The 16623-nt window shown below is 40.1% G+C and overlaps 1 protein-coding gene across 1 annotated transcript in view; it reads left to right on the top strand.

The window, feature by feature from the left end:
• AP3D1 (adaptor related protein complex 3 subunit delta 1) overlaps nucleotides 1–16623 on the top strand; it is a 45895-nt gene that overhangs the window by 24438 nt on the left and 4834 nt on the right. Inside the window, exons 11-28 of the mRNA XM_075524622.1 lie at nucleotides 254–302; nucleotides 1058–1203; nucleotides 2773–2921; nucleotides 3014–3244; nucleotides 4645–4876; nucleotides 5362–5507; nucleotides 5650–5791; nucleotides 6719–6790; nucleotides 7756–7831; nucleotides 8653–8852; nucleotides 9540–9613; nucleotides 12009–12213; nucleotides 12957–13019; nucleotides 13656–13760; nucleotides 14264–14413; nucleotides 14549–14596; nucleotides 14976–15165; nucleotides 16282–16370. Of these exons, the coding sequence (XP_075380737.1) occupies nucleotides 254–302; nucleotides 1058–1203; nucleotides 2773–2921; nucleotides 3014–3244; nucleotides 4645–4876; nucleotides 5362–5507; nucleotides 5650–5791; nucleotides 6719–6790; nucleotides 7756–7831; nucleotides 8653–8852; nucleotides 9540–9613; nucleotides 12009–12213; nucleotides 12957–13019; nucleotides 13656–13760; nucleotides 14264–14413; nucleotides 14549–14596; nucleotides 14976–15165; nucleotides 16282–16370 (2367 nt within the window). The remainder of the gene's footprint in view (nucleotides 1–253; nucleotides 303–1057; nucleotides 1204–2772; nucleotides 2922–3013; nucleotides 3245–4644; nucleotides 4877–5361; nucleotides 5508–5649; nucleotides 5792–6718; nucleotides 6791–7755; nucleotides 7832–8652; nucleotides 8853–9539; nucleotides 9614–12008; nucleotides 12214–12956; nucleotides 13020–13655; nucleotides 13761–14263; nucleotides 14414–14548; nucleotides 14597–14975; nucleotides 15166–16281; nucleotides 16371–16623) is intronic.

Below are 16623 nucleotides of genomic sequence, written 5' to 3'. Positions count from 1 at the left end.
ATTTCCTTTGCTCTAAAATGCAGATCCTTCTCATTTAGAGTTTTCCTAACTCTCTTATTCAGCTGCTACTATCAATACAATCATACAGAGGTTCCTCTTGTTTTGAAATCTGTTAGTGCAACTAGACCCTCTTACTAGAGGCCCCAGGTCTTGGTCAGAATGCTTCCTTGTGTATTGAATGAACTTCATGAAGAGTTATTATAATTATGACTTTTAAGGCTTGTAATAAGCATGGCGTGATCTTTTTTTCCAGCTTTGTGTTCAGAAGTTAAGGATATTGATAGAAGATTCTGACCAGAACTGTAAGTATGTTGCTTGTCTTCATGGAAGCTTTTAGCAACCAACCACTGGGGAGAAATTGCAGCAGTCCTAGAGCAATGAGCTGTTTCTCCAAACAGCTTGTTCAGTGTTGTAGTGTACATTGTAAACAATTGCTGGGTTTTTAAACGTGGAGATAATTTTTGATAGTGAGCACTTCTTATAAGGAGTTTTTAAAAACAAAGGAGATTATTTATTACTGCTCTTTGTGGCCTTGTAAATCTAAAACACTTCTCTTTCCGTGCTCTGGGTTTTTCCTTTTTATAAACTTGCTGCTTGGAAAGTAGTGAGGGGTATTCTGTAGTGTAACTTATTTTAGTGACTACAAAGAACAGTGGCAAATCCTTTTTTTGTGTAAACCTTTTTCCTGCCGCATGAATTTTTCCCATTGAGAACAAGGCTGCTACTTAATACACCAGTCCTGTTAGTGCTTTTAAAGCTGTGTTCGTCCTAGGATGCCTGTTCTCAAAACCCATAGTTTCTATATAAATCAATGATAAAACTTGAGGTACAAGAAGACTGAAATGAAGAATATGTATGTAATTATGTGCCTGTATATGAGATTATGAAATTAGACTGTAATCTGTGATACACTGTTTCTCAAAAGTTGTCTTCCTCATCATAGATTTTTGAGTGTATTAAAGCTGGTTTCAGTAGAAGCACTCAGTATTAAGATTTCATGCTCAACACAAAACAGTGTTTCTATATTTGAAAAGAAGTTTTATTTTGTCTTTCACAGTGAAATACCTGGGACTGTTAGCTATGTCCAAAATCCTGAAAACGCATCCTAAATCAGTTCAATCTCACAAGGATCTCATTCTCCAATGTTTGGATGACAAAGATGAGTCTATCCGACTTAGAGCTTTAGATCTCCTATATGGCATGGTATGTTTCTATATGTATCTCCTTTCCTCTCCAGCCCCTGTGACCCTTTAGGAGGCTGATGTTTAAGAAAAACATTCAACTTTCTCTTCCTGTCTCCCCAGTAGTCTTGTGATAACAACTCCCATATCTTTTCTGGTACTTACGACAAGTAAAAGATCTGGCACAGCATGAGAGGGCTTTAAAAACTTCAATTCAGACTGGAAGGAGTTTCTGAGTTCAGGCACTATGGAAGTCACCCAGAAGGCTGTTTTTCTAATGCCTAAGCCTTAGCTGCTCCTCCTATCCTTAGTCTAGGTTTAAAGTGGACAGTAGGCATATTCGGATAGGTGTGTGCGGGTCTGAGTTGCAGTCCGTGTTAGAGCACACCATAGCTCAGGTTGACGTAAGTTATGCAAAGCCTGGGAAACAGTCTGGAGTACTCTGAAACAACAGGAGAAGACAGCTTTAAGCCGCTTTATCATCAAATTTGCCCCTCATTGTAAATTTCGTTATGCCTTTTAATGACATGTACAGAATCTCATTCTGTTTGGCGTCCTGCGTGCCACCAGTTTTGTGCATGCATTCTGCAGCTGTGCAGGACAGTTTATAAAATGGGCATAGGCTACAGGGGCAACCTTGTAGTGACAACATTTGATCTCTGAAAGGGCTGTGGTTATGATCTATATAGTAAAGTGCCTTTCACTTAAGAGTCTGTGCCCTCCCACGTATGCACAAAGGGGTCGTGATAGATATGTCTCATAGCTTCCTATTTAGAGGAGAAGGTGAAAAGTAAGGAGGACAACTTTTGTCTGGTACTCCTCATGAGATAAGAATAACTTCATTAACAGTTGATCAGGACAGCGGTTTTAATGTTGTTGCAAAGAGAATTGGAGTTCGTTCTTAGTTCCTGGAGGTTAAATTCTGCTTGGTATGTCTTTAATCAAAAGATAACCTAGGAGAAAGAGTCTATCATTTTGCTCAACCCTGCCTTTGAGGAAGAGCGATGTGTAATGACTGATGGTAGAAATACGATTACGTACATTGTTAGTGGTGTCTTTAACATGTACCTATCGAGGAGAGATCATAGCTGGAAGCAGCGAGTCACAACGGCTGGCGATATTTACTGAATATTTTGGGAGCTTTATTTAGACAAATAAGTTTCCAGAGCAAGTTAATACAGCTATATTTTGAAATGCTACAATTCTGTTGGATGTTAATGACTCTTAAATTTGTTTAGAAGCAAAAATGTTTTAAACTATTAAATTTGCTACTCTGGCAGAAGTACAGGATTCACTTTCTCCTGGATTTCTGTATTGCTGCTAGTAACTCTGATTCTTAGCTCTCCCACAGCATGGTCTTGTATACTTGTGACTCTGCTTTAATAACAGCATTGGAAAAGAAAAAAAACGGGTTCCTTTTTCAGTTGTGACTGAAGCTGGGACCTAGAGAGGTGGTTCTGATTTCTTGTTAACCCATGACACGGATCCATGTGGTAGCAAGAGCTAGCAGCTGCTTTAATGGAATTGGAAGGACTTGACAGTATGGGAACTGGCTTAGTTTTGGTTCAACCCTTCAATAACTCTTTAACAGGTATCGAAGAAGAACTTGATGGAGATAGTGAAGAAGCTGATGATTCACGTGGATAAAGCAGAAGGGACAACATACCGGGATGAGCTGCTGACCAAAATCATAGATATTTGTAGTCAGTCCAATTATCAATATATCACCAACTTTGAATGGTCAGTGTTTTTATGTGTCAACTTTGCGATCGTCAGCAATGGTAATGCATGATTGTCTGCTGATAAAATTGCATCCCTTTCACTTTTTGTAGGTACATAAGCATCTTGGTGGAGCTGACCCGGTTGGAAGGCACACGACATGGGCATCTTATAGCAGCTCAGATGTTAGATGTAGCTATCAGAGTTAAAGCTATTCGTAAATTTGCAGTTTCTCAAATGGCCATGCTTCTGGACAATGCTCATCTCATAGCCAGCAACACCCAGAGAAATGGGATCTGTGAGGTGCTTTATGCTGCTGCTTGGATATGTGGGGAGTTCTCTGAGTAAGTGCAAACAGAAAGCCTGATGTGCTTTGAGCGACTTCTTTTGGACAAAGATTCAGGTCACTGAAAAGTATTTTTGAGAGAAGGATAGTTCAGAATATGCACCCTAAAGCTAACAAAATGATTGCTGCTTTCCCACTCCCTCACCCCATAAGACTCCTTGGCTGTTTCTAGCCAAGATGGATTCTTCATTTTGAATATCTGGTCTTTTTTCTTATCTCTGTAGTCCTGCCCACTCATGCAGGAAGGCGTAGTTGTGGGTATAAGCAGTAAGATCTTAAGACATTGAAGGAACTCCTTAACCATTAAGGTCTAACCCCACTTATATCATAGGGAAAATGTCCAATCACCATGTTTGACTGAATTAGTTTTTGCTCTCCTCCCTGTTTTGCCCTTGTTGAAAGGTTTTTGCAGAACCTAATCTTTCTGAGAATTAGAAGTAATCTTATTTTTGGCTAAAAACTTATCTGTACCCACAGTAGCACAGTTTTCAAAGTTCTTGTGCCAACAGTGTCTTAGCTCAAACAGATGTTTTTGTCTCTCAGTTGTGTGTGCATATACACATGCTTACCTAGCTTTCATTTTGGTAAGTTGGACAGGCCATGATACTGTAGTCTCCTTTTATCATCTGGTTTGGTATCTCTTCTTGTAATTGCCACTCTGAACACTGGTTCCAGTTTAAATCCGTATAGTAGGTGTGATATTTTTAGTGAACACTGATACAGATCAAATCTTCACCTAATTAAAAAAGTTCTGCAAAGAAAATTGTAGATTAAGAAGCAAGAGAACATACTCTCCTTTTTCAGTTTGATCATATCTTTACTTTGAAAGAACTTTAGCTTTCCATTCGTAATGGACCAGTAACTTTTTTGTGCATCTTCCACTTAGTTGCGAGCAGACAATTTTGAATAAGAGCATGAGATTTATTCAAACAAGTGTTATGATCTGCATTCTTTTCTGTGTATTAAGCATTGCCTAGTAGATTTTATTTTTGTTCAGTAAATGACTGGGAAATACAACCTCATTGATGCGAGTGGTGAAGTACAGAATGGCAGGAAGGTAGCTGGGCTGCTCAATCCAGAATGCCAATGGAGTTGGCACTTAAAAGTGCAATGCTTAGTTGATGAAAAGAATACTAAACTTGTAAAGGTGGAAATAGAGGTGTCCCTCCCCTTCTGTAAAAGGAGAAAGCTGTAAAGTCTTCTGTGCCATGTTACTACTGTAATTTGGAAGGGGAAAATACACAGAGAGCAAATGATTATGTATTTGTAGTCTGTCCTGTCTTTCTGCAGCACTTTGTACTGCAACTGAGGTTTCTGAAAAACTCTTCTCCATGAAGACTGATGAAATGTTGAAATTTCTCAATTGCTGTCTTTCATCTGTCCACTCTGTCTTTATAGACACCTCGAGGAAGCAAACCAAACTTTAGAAGCAATGTTGAGGCCTAAAGTTACGACTCTACCAGGCCACATCCAGGCAGTTTATGTCCAGAACATGGTGAAGCTCTATGCATCCATCCTACAGCAGAAAGAGCAATCTGGGGAAAAGGAAGCAGCTCAGGAAATTACACAGCTGATGATTGAGCGTTTGCCTCAGTTTGTACAGAGTGCAGATCTAGAAGTTCAGGAGAGGGTAAGAGAACAAAATTACTTTGGAATTTATCGTACAAAGTCTCTCATTTGTCTTGGAGCATATATGTAATTTTCTGTGGACGTGCACATTTTATATAAGCCATTGTTATCAATGGAGTGGCGCGTTTATTCTGTACTTTGTGTAACTCGGTGAAAGAGAAGCTCTAGAACTAGAGGACTGGGAATAGTGGTGACCTTTCATGTCCAGGCCCAGATCTTATTCCAGTTCGATACCACCTCTGAAGACTGCTTGCAAGAATTTAACTCAAAACAATTTAATTTTAAAATTATGCAAGCACATAAGGACACAGCTAGAAGAGAGGGTTAACATGGGTTTTTTTACATTTGCTCTAAACCTGCAGTTATGCTGCTTCCCTTAATTCCTTTAGTGGAGTAGAACAGTTATCTTCTGCTGACATTCATTGCCATTATTTTTTTGGTTCAGTTTGTTAATATTAATTCTGAAATTACTGCGTTTGTTTTTAGGCTTCTTGCATCTTGCAGCTAATAAAATATATTCAGAAGCTACAAATAAAAGAGGTACCTGTAGCTGAGGAAGTAATAGCCCTGTTTGCTGGTGAGCTGAACCCTGTAGCTCCTAAAGCACAGAAGAAAGTACCAGTTCCAGAGGGGTAAGGTTCCTTCTCTCTCTCTTAAAGCCTTATTTAAACTTTTAAATGCTTAAATAGTAAAGCTAAGCATATGATGAGAAACAGTGAAATACTCAGGGGTACTGAGTCAAGCTATTTGTTTGCTTCCTGCAATTCTTACCAGCTTGGACCTTGATGCCTGGATCAATGAACCTCCATCAGACAGTGAGTCTGAAGATGAAAAGCCCAAAACAATTTTTCATGATGAGGAGCAAAGGCATTCCAGACATAGACAGCCAGAAATAGATGAAGAGGAACTGGCCAGAGTGAGTGAATGTTAAAATGCTTTTCCCTACATAATTCAGTAGTAATGTTATAGGTGCTACTACAGCAGTTGGAGCTGTTGTGGATTCTCCATGTAGCCAGGGAGCCATTCTGCTCTCTACAGCTCAGGAAATCTGATTATTTGATGTGAACAAAATACAGGTATTTTTTTACGTGTTGTGGAATACATCCAATATAAAGTTCTCTTGGAAGTCTAGCTTGCCTATCTTGTCCAAGTGGAAGCAAGATACCATAAAAACTTGGCCCTTGTTAGGAGTTTTGAGCGCTTGTAAAAATCTGACCTGTAAACTGTAGTGTCTAGTGCAGTTCACTTCGAAGTACGGGGTCTTGAGGATGGACACTTGTGCTGAGCTCTGCAGCTATTTGGTTTTTTACACGCCTCCTCCACTGGTGTACTTCTGTTATTCTGTGTGCTCTCTATCAGCAGAGAAAGAAGCAGCATCTTTGCTCATGGACTTCAGCAGCTTTTATGAATTACTCTAGTGTGACTGTTCTCAGTAGTGATACCACCTTTCTTGCTTCTGACCTTTTTTTTTCCCCTAGAGAAAACTTATTGATAAGAATTTTCACTTCTTCCTCTCTTTGCAAAAATGAAAATAGAAACATTTTAATTGCCATCAAAATCTGGTCTTCAGAAGTTACTCTCTCTAGTCTAGAATTAAAAGGCAAAAAAAGGATGTTCTAAGGAATATTAGTTATAGTAGTAACAGTACTTGTAGTTACATTCCAGTAAGTCTTGTAACTCAAAACTGGTGTATCATACTCAGGCTACTATGCTATACTCTTTTTGCAAGTAGTTATGCATGGTTCCAAAAATTCAGGGAGATTCCATTTTGCAGTTTGCTGCTTTTTATCTCTCTCTGCTTATAAACAAACATTCTAACTACAAATAACTCTTTTGTTTTCAGCGTCGAGAAGCCCGGAAACAAGAACAGGCAAACAACCCATTTTATATTAAAAGCTCTCCTTCCCCGCAGAAGGTGAGTGAGTCTGAATTAAAATCTGTTGCTGGCCTCTCATATAATTGTGTGAAGGCTCGCTGAATGTCAGAGCTGCAGCTTCCCTCTGGGACACTTGGATTATTTCCACTGCAGTTCTGATCACTTAGTAGTGTGCCAACTGGAGTGGCTACCTACAACTATTTTTGTAAGTCTTGTTTGTGTTGAGAAACTCACAAATGACCTAATATCACAAGAGCAGCCAGCTTTCTGTGACTCTCTGGTGGACCTCCAGTTTAGAAATAAGAAAGTGGCAATTGTCACAGCTCCCATTACAGAGTAGTTTGGAACAATCTGGATTAACTTGTCATGGAAAGCCCAGTGTTTATATTTTAGCAAGGACTTTCTAAAAGCCATGGAGAAATACTTCTTCTCCATGCCCTTGTGTCACAAATTCCCATTCAGGTAGTTTGTCCCAGCTCTGGGTGATGGAAGGGTTCAGACTGCCAGGCACTTCATTAAGAGCAATGGAGAGAGAGTGAACCTTGAACATGCTCCTCTTGAACATGCAGTGTGTTTTATGGATCAAAAGGTTGTTGTGGTCTCTTCTTAACACCTTTTTCAGGGAAAGAACCTCCTTTATTCCCTGTATATCCTAAGGACTGCCCCATTTTCCTCAACTCAAATCTCAAAATTTATCTTTTAAAGTGGTAAGTTATTAGCAATAAAACACAAACCAAAAATTCTTCAGAGCATTGCAACAAGCCTTCTTCAGGGCAGTAGCAGGGTTAAAAAACTGTAGCTAAAAGTAGGGTCTTTTATAATAATTATCAGCTGGCTTTAAAATACACTCTGCTACCACACAGGATTTAGTACTGAGCTATTCCATTCCTGTCCTTTAAAATGTTCACTTAAAGGATTAAACTGCTTGATGTTTTGAAATGTGTCTATTTATATAGATTTGTATCTGGCAGTGCTCAGAATGTAATAAATTTTCATTTTCCCAGCGATACCAAGACACTCCAGGTGTGGAACATATACCTGTGGTCCAGATCGACCTTTCTGTCCCCTTAAAAGTTCCAGGTAAGTGCAGCTAATCTTTAAAATTACAGAAATGCAGTTAAGTGAAAGTAATTCCTTCTTAGGAATTCCTCCTTTAGGTTTTTAAGGGCAAGGAGCATCCTTTCATTAGGCTCTTAAATATATGTCCTTAACTTACATGTGTTTGAAAATAGTACTTTGCAGTCCGAGTGCAGTTCCTCTCAAGACAGTATGAGAAGTAATTCTGTGATTAAGTATATTGCGCAGCCAAGTCTGTAACATGCAAACTAACCACTGTTCTGTGTAGGAAACAGTCACTTTTGGAATGTTTTAAAGGGCTGATGAAGGTGATCAGGAGACATTAAGTGGAGTGTGATGGTAGAGATAATATTTTAATATCTTGTTTCAAAAATCAAAAGGTAGTTGTATATCTAATGAGTGGTTTGATATAGCAACTGAAAAGCTCTTGATAAAGTGCAGTACATTGCAAGTGATCACTTCTAAGTGCAAATATTTAAGGCTTACATAACAAAGTTTTTTCCAAAAGTGTGGAAAGTTGTCAGTTAGTACAGCAATAGCACCAATTCTACTTAAAATATCGATGTTTAGATACTCTTTGTAATCCAGTTCACGTGGACAAGAATTGGGGAGCAGGATACAGCTCTGTCCTATTTCTGGAGAGAGGGAGTGTGGTAGTAAAGCTGGTCCTAGAGGGGCTGTACCTGAGGTGATATGGAAGCATAGAGAGGTGTTGATCCTTCTAATTCTGAGAAGCTAGAAGCAAGGTTCACTCCTAACATACTGTTTCGGCGATCAATGTCCATGTGGACTGTAGCCTGAAAGCAGTCTGGCTTCCTCCGCAGGAATGCCTATGTCCGACCAGTATGTGAAACTGGAAGAAGAGCGAAGACATAAACAGAAACTGGAGAAAGACAAGAAAAAGAAAAAACAGAAAAAGGAGAAGAGAGGTAAACATCATCGCCATAACTCTCTGCACACGGAGAGTGAGGAGGATATTGCTCCAGCTCACCATGTCGATATCATAACAGAAGAGATGCCAGAGGTCAGTTGCTATGGTTGGTGGTCTGAGTTGTGGGGTTTATCTGTGTGCTCTTCTTGAGAGATTTTTCCCCAAGAATTGCCAGCCAGTCAGTATCGTTGCAGTTCAAGAGCTCTGAGTTCTTGCTAAGCTGATTAAGAAATGACTGATTGAGATGGTCCTAGGCTGTTCTTTGCAGGGGGAGAAACGATTGTCTTTTTGTGCACAAGAAGACAAAAATTGCCACTGAAGCCATTAAAAAAAAAAAAAAAACCAACACAAACCCCAACGAAACAAACAATATGCATCTCTGCTATAAAAGTAACGCTGTCCAAATAGTCAATTGATTTGTTATGCTCTGCTGCTTCACTTTGACATTAACTTGCTGTCTAGTCAGCAGGTTTGCAGCTGATTATAATTAATTGCGCATGCTAATGATGTAATCTGTATTTGTTCCTAAAATTTCCTTTAATCAAAACCGAACAGCAGCAATTCAAATCCTGCAGTTTATGAAGAATGGTTTTCTGTTCTAAATTAATCTTGTAACTAGACGCTGCATTAAAGCGCATTGTTCCTATAACTTTGTCTGACTGCAAGCTGGCCTGTTCCAGGGTTAACGATCTTAAACTGGTTTGGGCGATGTAAAGCTTTAGTTTCGAAATTGCCTGTGGTTTGCTTCTTCAGTGGATGGTCTCTTTATCTCTCCTGCAGAACGCTTTGCCCAGTGATGAAGATGACAAAGATCCCAATGATCCATATAAGGCACTTGATATAGATCTAGATAAGTAAGTGAGAGTTTTGTATGTGAATTTACTTAATTGCTAATCAGAATGCATGAGGGCAAGTCTGGGGCTAAACAGGCAAAGGCACTATCTGCAGTCCACTAGGTGAAAAGACTAAGTCTTTCACCGTGTCTTGGATGTAACCTTAGGTGATCATCCAGGCTTGGGTTCCCACTGCAGCATAGATGATAAAAGCTAAGCTGCTGAAGTAGCGGGGGTTTGGGGAGGGGCAGGGGAATCATTTTGTGTGACTGAATGGAGTCTGAAAGCAGAAGCAGTGTAGCTGGGATCAGATGTGAGAGAGTCTGAGCTTTTGGGTTTACCAGTCTCTCTCTGATCTAACCTGCATTGGCACCGAGTGTGGCCTGCATTCATCTGTGTTCATCTCGGAACCACTGTACACATGGCAATGCGTGCCACGCATGTATGCTCTGCATTGTGATCGTTTGACCAGTAACGGCCAGTTTGTAGCATCCCCATTGCCCTGTGGACATTCAGTGTGGTTCCACTGTTGAAAAATGTTGTTATGATACGAAGTTCACTCAATCATATTAGAACTTTGACCAGAGTCTGGTCCGCATTCAGCTAGTGGAGTTGTTTACAGTACTAGCACCGCAGGCTGCAGTGCAGCAGACTCTGAATCCCTGCATGCCACGTGGTAATTAGCAGTGGGCTGTTAAGTATTGCACATGGAGATTTTTTTTTTTTAGTTGCTGTTTTACAAAATCACCATGCTAAAAATAATTGCTGATTTATGGTCCATGGATGCCTTCTGTAAGGTTTTGAAGACTGTGCAGGCACATGTGTACATGGGTAGTATCACTCTCGCTCTGATACTCAACTTTAAAGTCTGTGCCCTTCTCTGCAATTCTCAAATCTGTAGGGGTTTGGCCCCTCAGTACCTTGCAAAACAGTGATGTAGCGTTTTTAAAAAGTGAAAGAACGGTTTCTGAAAAACTTCCTTTTTTCATGAGCTGGTCACATTCCTCTGAGTCTGCAGGGGACAAATGTATAAAAGGAAATTAATTTCTGACTGTAGTCTGCATATTTGCATGACAAGCTTCAACAGCATGGAAAACAGTGAGCAGAGCAGTTTGAGTGCTGTGCTCCAGGAGGCATCTTTGGATTTTTGTATTGTTTCCATCCATTCTCTTTCCATTTCATGAGAGTCAGTGTGCTCTTCTGTCACGTTTTCTCATGTCTCTGTCCTCTCTCTTTCTTTCTGTGCTTGCACTGCTATGTCTGTGTCACGCTCACATGCAGTCTGGTTTCAGGGAAGCCTTCCAGGTAAGAATATATTGCCAAGTGGTTGACCTTCTTTGTCAGGTTGGTTGATTTCAGTGGACAGGGTAAATACTTGAAGGGTGGTGAAACTATTGAAAGTGTTGACCCTCAAATTTGTGTGAGTCTGTTTCATCGTTGATTTTCAGCACTGATCCCTGTTCCTGTACAGGTATATGTGAAATAGCTGAAAGATGAGATCTGTTTACTGTTCACACAGATGAGGTCCATCTTGCCCTTACAGTGTCTGTTTCAAAGTAAAAAATGAATTGGGTCTGGTTCTTCATGCAATATAAGCAAAATAAATTAAGGCGGGTGAGGCCGTGAGAAATCTTCCTGAACTGGTGTTTGCTGCTCAAACATGAAAATTAATGTTAAGTAAAAGCTGTAGAAATAGAAAAAGAGGTCATCAGTGAACGTCTCACTGATTTCTGGATGATATTTGACAAGAATGGAGAAATTTCTGTGGTGGTTTTTTCCCAAGTAATGGATTTGGGATATAGTGTAAATCTGAACTACTGCTCATGCTTTTTGGAAACAAGTGTCTGAAATTAAACACAACTTTTAAAATGTAATGGTAGAGTACAGATTCATAGCGTAAACTTCCAAAATGAAACAATTTCTTGGTTAAAATAATTTCCAATGGGAGAGATCTATTCATCAATAACAACAAAAAACACGCCCTTCAAGGGCTGTTTGAGCTATGCTATCATTCCACTGCTTGAATTTCCACACTGTTGCAAATGCTTCCTACTGTTTCACATTTTTGCTTTTCCTTTGAGAGTGGTTCCACAGAAATGCAGCGTAATGCTATGTGTATGTATTCTTCTGTAGGTGTTACTCAGCCTGCAGGTCTGTAGTTACCACTTCTAAGAGTGATCAGGTGTCAGCAAGAGCTTGGCTCTCAGTCACCTTCAGATTGTTTCTATTAACTTCTAATCCACGAGGGCAGTGTCTGCAGTTACATAAATAAACTTCAGGTACAGAAGTATGTGCTGATTTAAGATTTTGGGGCCCAGCTCTTTAAAAACAAAGCATACCTTGTCTGGACGTCCAGCAGATAATCTGAGCTAAGGGAGACTGTTTGCAGAAGGGTAATGGTCTCTCTATTTTTAAGACCCTTAGCAGACAGTGAGAAGCTGCCAGTGCAGAGACACAGAAATGTTGAGACCATGAAGTCACCAGACTCAGAAGCTCCCTTAGTAGAGAAGAAGAGCAAGAAACCCAAAAAGAAGGAAAAGAAACACAAAGAAAAAGAGAAAGAGAAAGGGAAGAAGAAAGAGAAAGAGAAAAAGGTAGTAGAGGAGGAAGAAGAAAAAAAGGTAATTCTCCAAGACTTGCATTATTTTAGAAATTGCTGTTATGGGCCACACTTATTGCTGTGTTTTGTTTGTTGCTTAGAACAGTTGTATTTTATGATTCAAACAGCTGAATGTTTTCAAACCTTTATTTCCTTACACTTTTACAACCATAAGAGCAGGTGTTTAAAGACTTCTCTTAATAAAAACATTTACTTAGCCTCATAAGGTAACGGAATTCAGCTTACTGCAACCTACACAGCAGATCTTCCAGATCTAATTTGGAAGCTGAGCTTACTGATATTTTGTCTGTTCTTAAAACGGGGAACTCTTTAGCAAAATATCTGGAACTCACTTGTGTTCTACATCCTGTCCCCTGTATACTTCAGAATCTTTCAGTTATAAAACCTGACATTAGTTGTCAGTTACTCTGAAGACTTGAAGTATCCTTCTTGTTAACCACTCTGCGAGATGCAGGTTTCCTCTAAGATGCAGCTCATGTGCTTTGAATGCCTGTAGATACTGTGATACGTAGGGTAATTTGCGTTACTGTCAGCTATGTCCGGGTTTGGAAGTGTGCTCAAAGGCTGAAGTTAAGCTTCTTGAACTATTTGCTCCCAAATGTATTGCAGCATCTCTGTGTGAGCATTCTGGAGAGATGCATTTCCATGAAAACTTAAGGTTTTAATTTAATTGATTAATATTTTTTTTTTTAAAGAATGGTATCAAAACAAACCATAATGGTTTTGTTTTCTCTTTAAATTCAGGGGGAAGAATTGGATTTCTGGCTCTCCACTGCTCCACTGCCTGCTTCCACTACCCAGCCACAGGTAGACATCTTACCACATCACAGGAAACTTTTTCTTATGATTGCATCTTAGCTGCGATACGAGTGCTTTGTCATGCTGCAGGAGAGAAGGGAAAGATAGGCTTCATCTCCTCGACTTATTGCTATGAAGCAATGACATTTTATCTCCCCAGTTTACAGACACTGTAATGGGAGGTTTTGAGCTCATTCTGCTGTGCAGATCAATGGATAGAAATACAGATGCAGCTACAGGCGTGGTGGATTTTAATATTATTGGTGGGTTTTAATATTGTATTATTAGTGAATGGCTTTATTTCCTAGTGTGAGCTAGACACTAGCAATATTAATAGACATGAGAGACACAGTCTGAAAGAAAAAGTCTCGTGAATTTTGATGGGACGTTTTAGGGGAAGAGACAGGAAATATAAGGGGATGGATTCCTTGGAGGAAATCTTTTGTATCTTGTCCTCAGGTGATCATATTTGCTGGGTTTCAGAGGCATAAAATGAAAGGCTTGATACCATGTTAGTCTAATGTAATTCTTGAAATAACAGTTAATGTGGGGGGGAGCGTCACTGTTAAGATTTCTTTTGGTGTGGGATTCAGTTGTTCCAACTGCGTTCCCTTAGTGTCATAATCCTTCTGCTAATCTACTCAGAGCGAGCCTGAAGTGGGTGCTGCTGTTGTGGCTGAACCTCAAGAGGTAAAAAAGGAAGAAAGGAAAGAGCGACATGAGGAGGAGGAGGAGGATGATGAAGGAAAGGTAAGTAGTTTAAGTTGCTGATACCCTTAGCCATATTCTCCTAGTGTCTCATTCCTTAAAAAGACACACACAAGAATCACAAGGTTCAGTGTAGTAACCACCTGCAAATAGGCAGCAGTGGAATGCTACATCCTTGAGGAGCTCTAAACACTTCATAGTAAGAGGTTTGGTTGTTCCTTGAGGTAGCAGTCTTAAAGCTGAGCTTCCAAACGGTTGAAGAGATTGGGCCTTCTGCTGATCCCAGGCTGCTTTGGGTTAAGGCATTGTCATCTGAGCGGGGAGCAAGGGTTTACTGGGACTCAACACAGAAAGACGATTGGGGTTTAAGGAATGGGAGCTCTGTTTCAGGTTTCTGCAGTAGTAGGAAACTTTGTTCAGTCATCCAGAAGGCTGCATAGAGTGAGAGTCTAGAGTTGAAAGACTGGCAGAGAGGTCATGATGTAATGGCTGGAAATACAGGGTTTCTTTAAGGGTTTGTTGTAGTTTCTTGTTCTTCTTGGTAGAAATCCTCCAAGCATAAGAAGAAAAAGCACAAGAAAGAGAAAGAAGAGAAATCAAAGGATAAAAAGAAATCAAAAAAGAAGAGTCATCACAGCGAGGAGGAGACAACAGAGTCGGTGCAGAATGGAACACTAGATGATGAACCACTACCAGTGAGTAGCTGTGCACTGGCAGCGCTTGCCTTGGGGAAAAGGCAGGAGCTAAACTGTTTTGGGAGGAAGGAGAATGACAGCTCTTTTCAGAGAAATTAGTTACATTGCGACTGTGATTTCTTTCTTGTTTTTCAGCCTATGTCCAGTTACCGCCTTCTTGCTGAAAACCCATACATTAAAATGGTGAGTTTTTTGGCATTCAAATCCAGATGTCTTCTCTCCTTGTGTTCTCTAAGAAAAGAGGGGCTACCCTGGGGATAGTATAGTGACTTCATGTAGATAACATTTAACTGAAGAACTGTATAAATCCCAGGAGGTAGAAACATAACAAAGCTCCGTTTCCATTCCTTTGGATGTCCCACTTAACAAGTTTTTAAGCTGGTATTTTCCCACTACTTAGCAGTACTGTGGAGCTGATCACCAGTGTGCTTTTCGTTATTCTATAGCTGTACCAAATTACCTTCTTTTTGAAGCTTGCTTTAGTCTGATGTTCTGTTCTGGTGCTCTGCTGTTTGAAGTTTCTGAATCTTTCCCATGGATTTCTTTTTTTCTTCGTTTGCAGACCTACGATATTCAAGGAAACCTCCAGAATGATAGTCAAGTTACAGTCTCTGTTATCTTTGAGAACAAAAGCACTAGCTTCCTTAAGAGCATGGAACTAAATGTCCTGGACTCTCTCAACACTAAAATGCTCCGACCAGAAGGATCATCAGTACATGATGGGATACCTGTGCCCTTCCAGCTACCCCCTGGTATGCGCAGCTTTGCACAGGGTTCTTGGAGTATGTCTAGTCCTGCACTGCCCTCCTGTGGAAAGAATTGTTTGAACTTCTTGCTACTTGCTCTTTTCCAGAAAGACATGTCCCTCTGCCTGGGTGTTCACTGGGCTTTCACACAGTTCACTGGAGAGGATAAGCCTTCTTGCAGTATGGCTATAAACGCAGGTGGTTCTGTACAGCAGGAGCAAAGCCTATAATGTAGGGCTGGGAGTCCGAATGTCTGAGTTCCTCTTCCAGGTGACTGCAGGCTGGCACGCCTTTGAACGTGCCAGCATCGCCAACTACAGGAATGCAAAATTCATGAGGAGTTTGCTATGAGATTTAAAATGAAACAAAGTCATAGGTTCATGAACCGTTAGAATCTGCTCTGGATTTATTCTCGAGCTATTGTTCCACCATTTTAATGGCAGAGGCCATAGGTAGTGAAAGTTTGTGATAAGTGTGCACTTATTTGGATGGGGAGCTGAGCCCTTAAGAAATATTAGACATGGAGACGAAGGATAATGGCTTCCTACATAGTACAGTAGTACAGTCGAATTGCTAAACTACTTTGAATTTCACTTCCTTCGCCAAAGAGTTAATATGAGTACTGAAACAGCTCACAGAAGTCTTCTGGGATTTAGTGGCTTCAGGGTGTATTTTGATCCCCCATGAAAAGCAGGGGGGGAATTTTTTTATTCTATATAAGGCAGTTCTTGACACAGACTTGTATATCAAAAGAAAAACATAGAAACATTAGAATTCAAATTAGTTCTGAAAACTACTTGGAAAGCTGAATATTTTTGTTATACAAACAGTTTAAATATATTGCCACTGTGACATATTTTGCCCAGGCACTCACTCAACAATCTCTACCAAATGCCAGCTATCGCTGCTTTTCAGAGACCCAAGAGCTAAGTGCTGTACACTGTTAATTCACAACAGGAATTGTGCATGTAACTCTCTTCCAGTTACATGGAAAATTTCAAACTTGGTTCAAAAACAGTCAGTACGTAAAGCTTAGCTGCTACTGATCAGTTTATTCTAACCATTACTTAGCTATGGAAACATTTTCTGACCTGACTTCTCCTTCTCCTCTCTTCATGCTAGGAATCTCTAATGAAGCCCAGTTTGTGTTTACACTTCAGAGTATTGTTATGGCTCAGAAGTTAAAAGGAACACTGTCCTTTATAGTCAAAGTAAGTGCAGCTTTAAACTCTGTGCTTCTGCTTCCTTTGGAACTGCATAAGGGAGCTTGACTTGGGTGGAAAGCACTGCTTTCGAGCTTTTTTTAGGCATCATTTCATCTCCGCTGCACCAGCCCATTCTGTGATGTGAGAAGTATTTTTACATGACATGTTGTGCAAAGAGTGTCCCGAATACTGCGTAAGCATGTCCTAAATTGTCATTCCTGGCAGTGTGTGAGCAATGCAGCCTGAAACATATGCCACA

The sequence above is a fragment of the Mycteria americana genome, chromosome 24, assembly GCF_035582795.1.
Source record: "Mycteria americana isolate JAX WOST 10 ecotype Jacksonville Zoo and Gardens chromosome 24, USCA_MyAme_1.0, whole genome shotgun sequence".
In the NCBI taxonomy this organism is placed as follows: domain Eukaryota; kingdom Metazoa; phylum Chordata; class Aves; order Ciconiiformes; family Ciconiidae; genus Mycteria; species Mycteria americana.
Note: the sequence above shows the minus strand (reverse complement) of the source record. Positions and strands in the feature narration are given on the sequence as shown.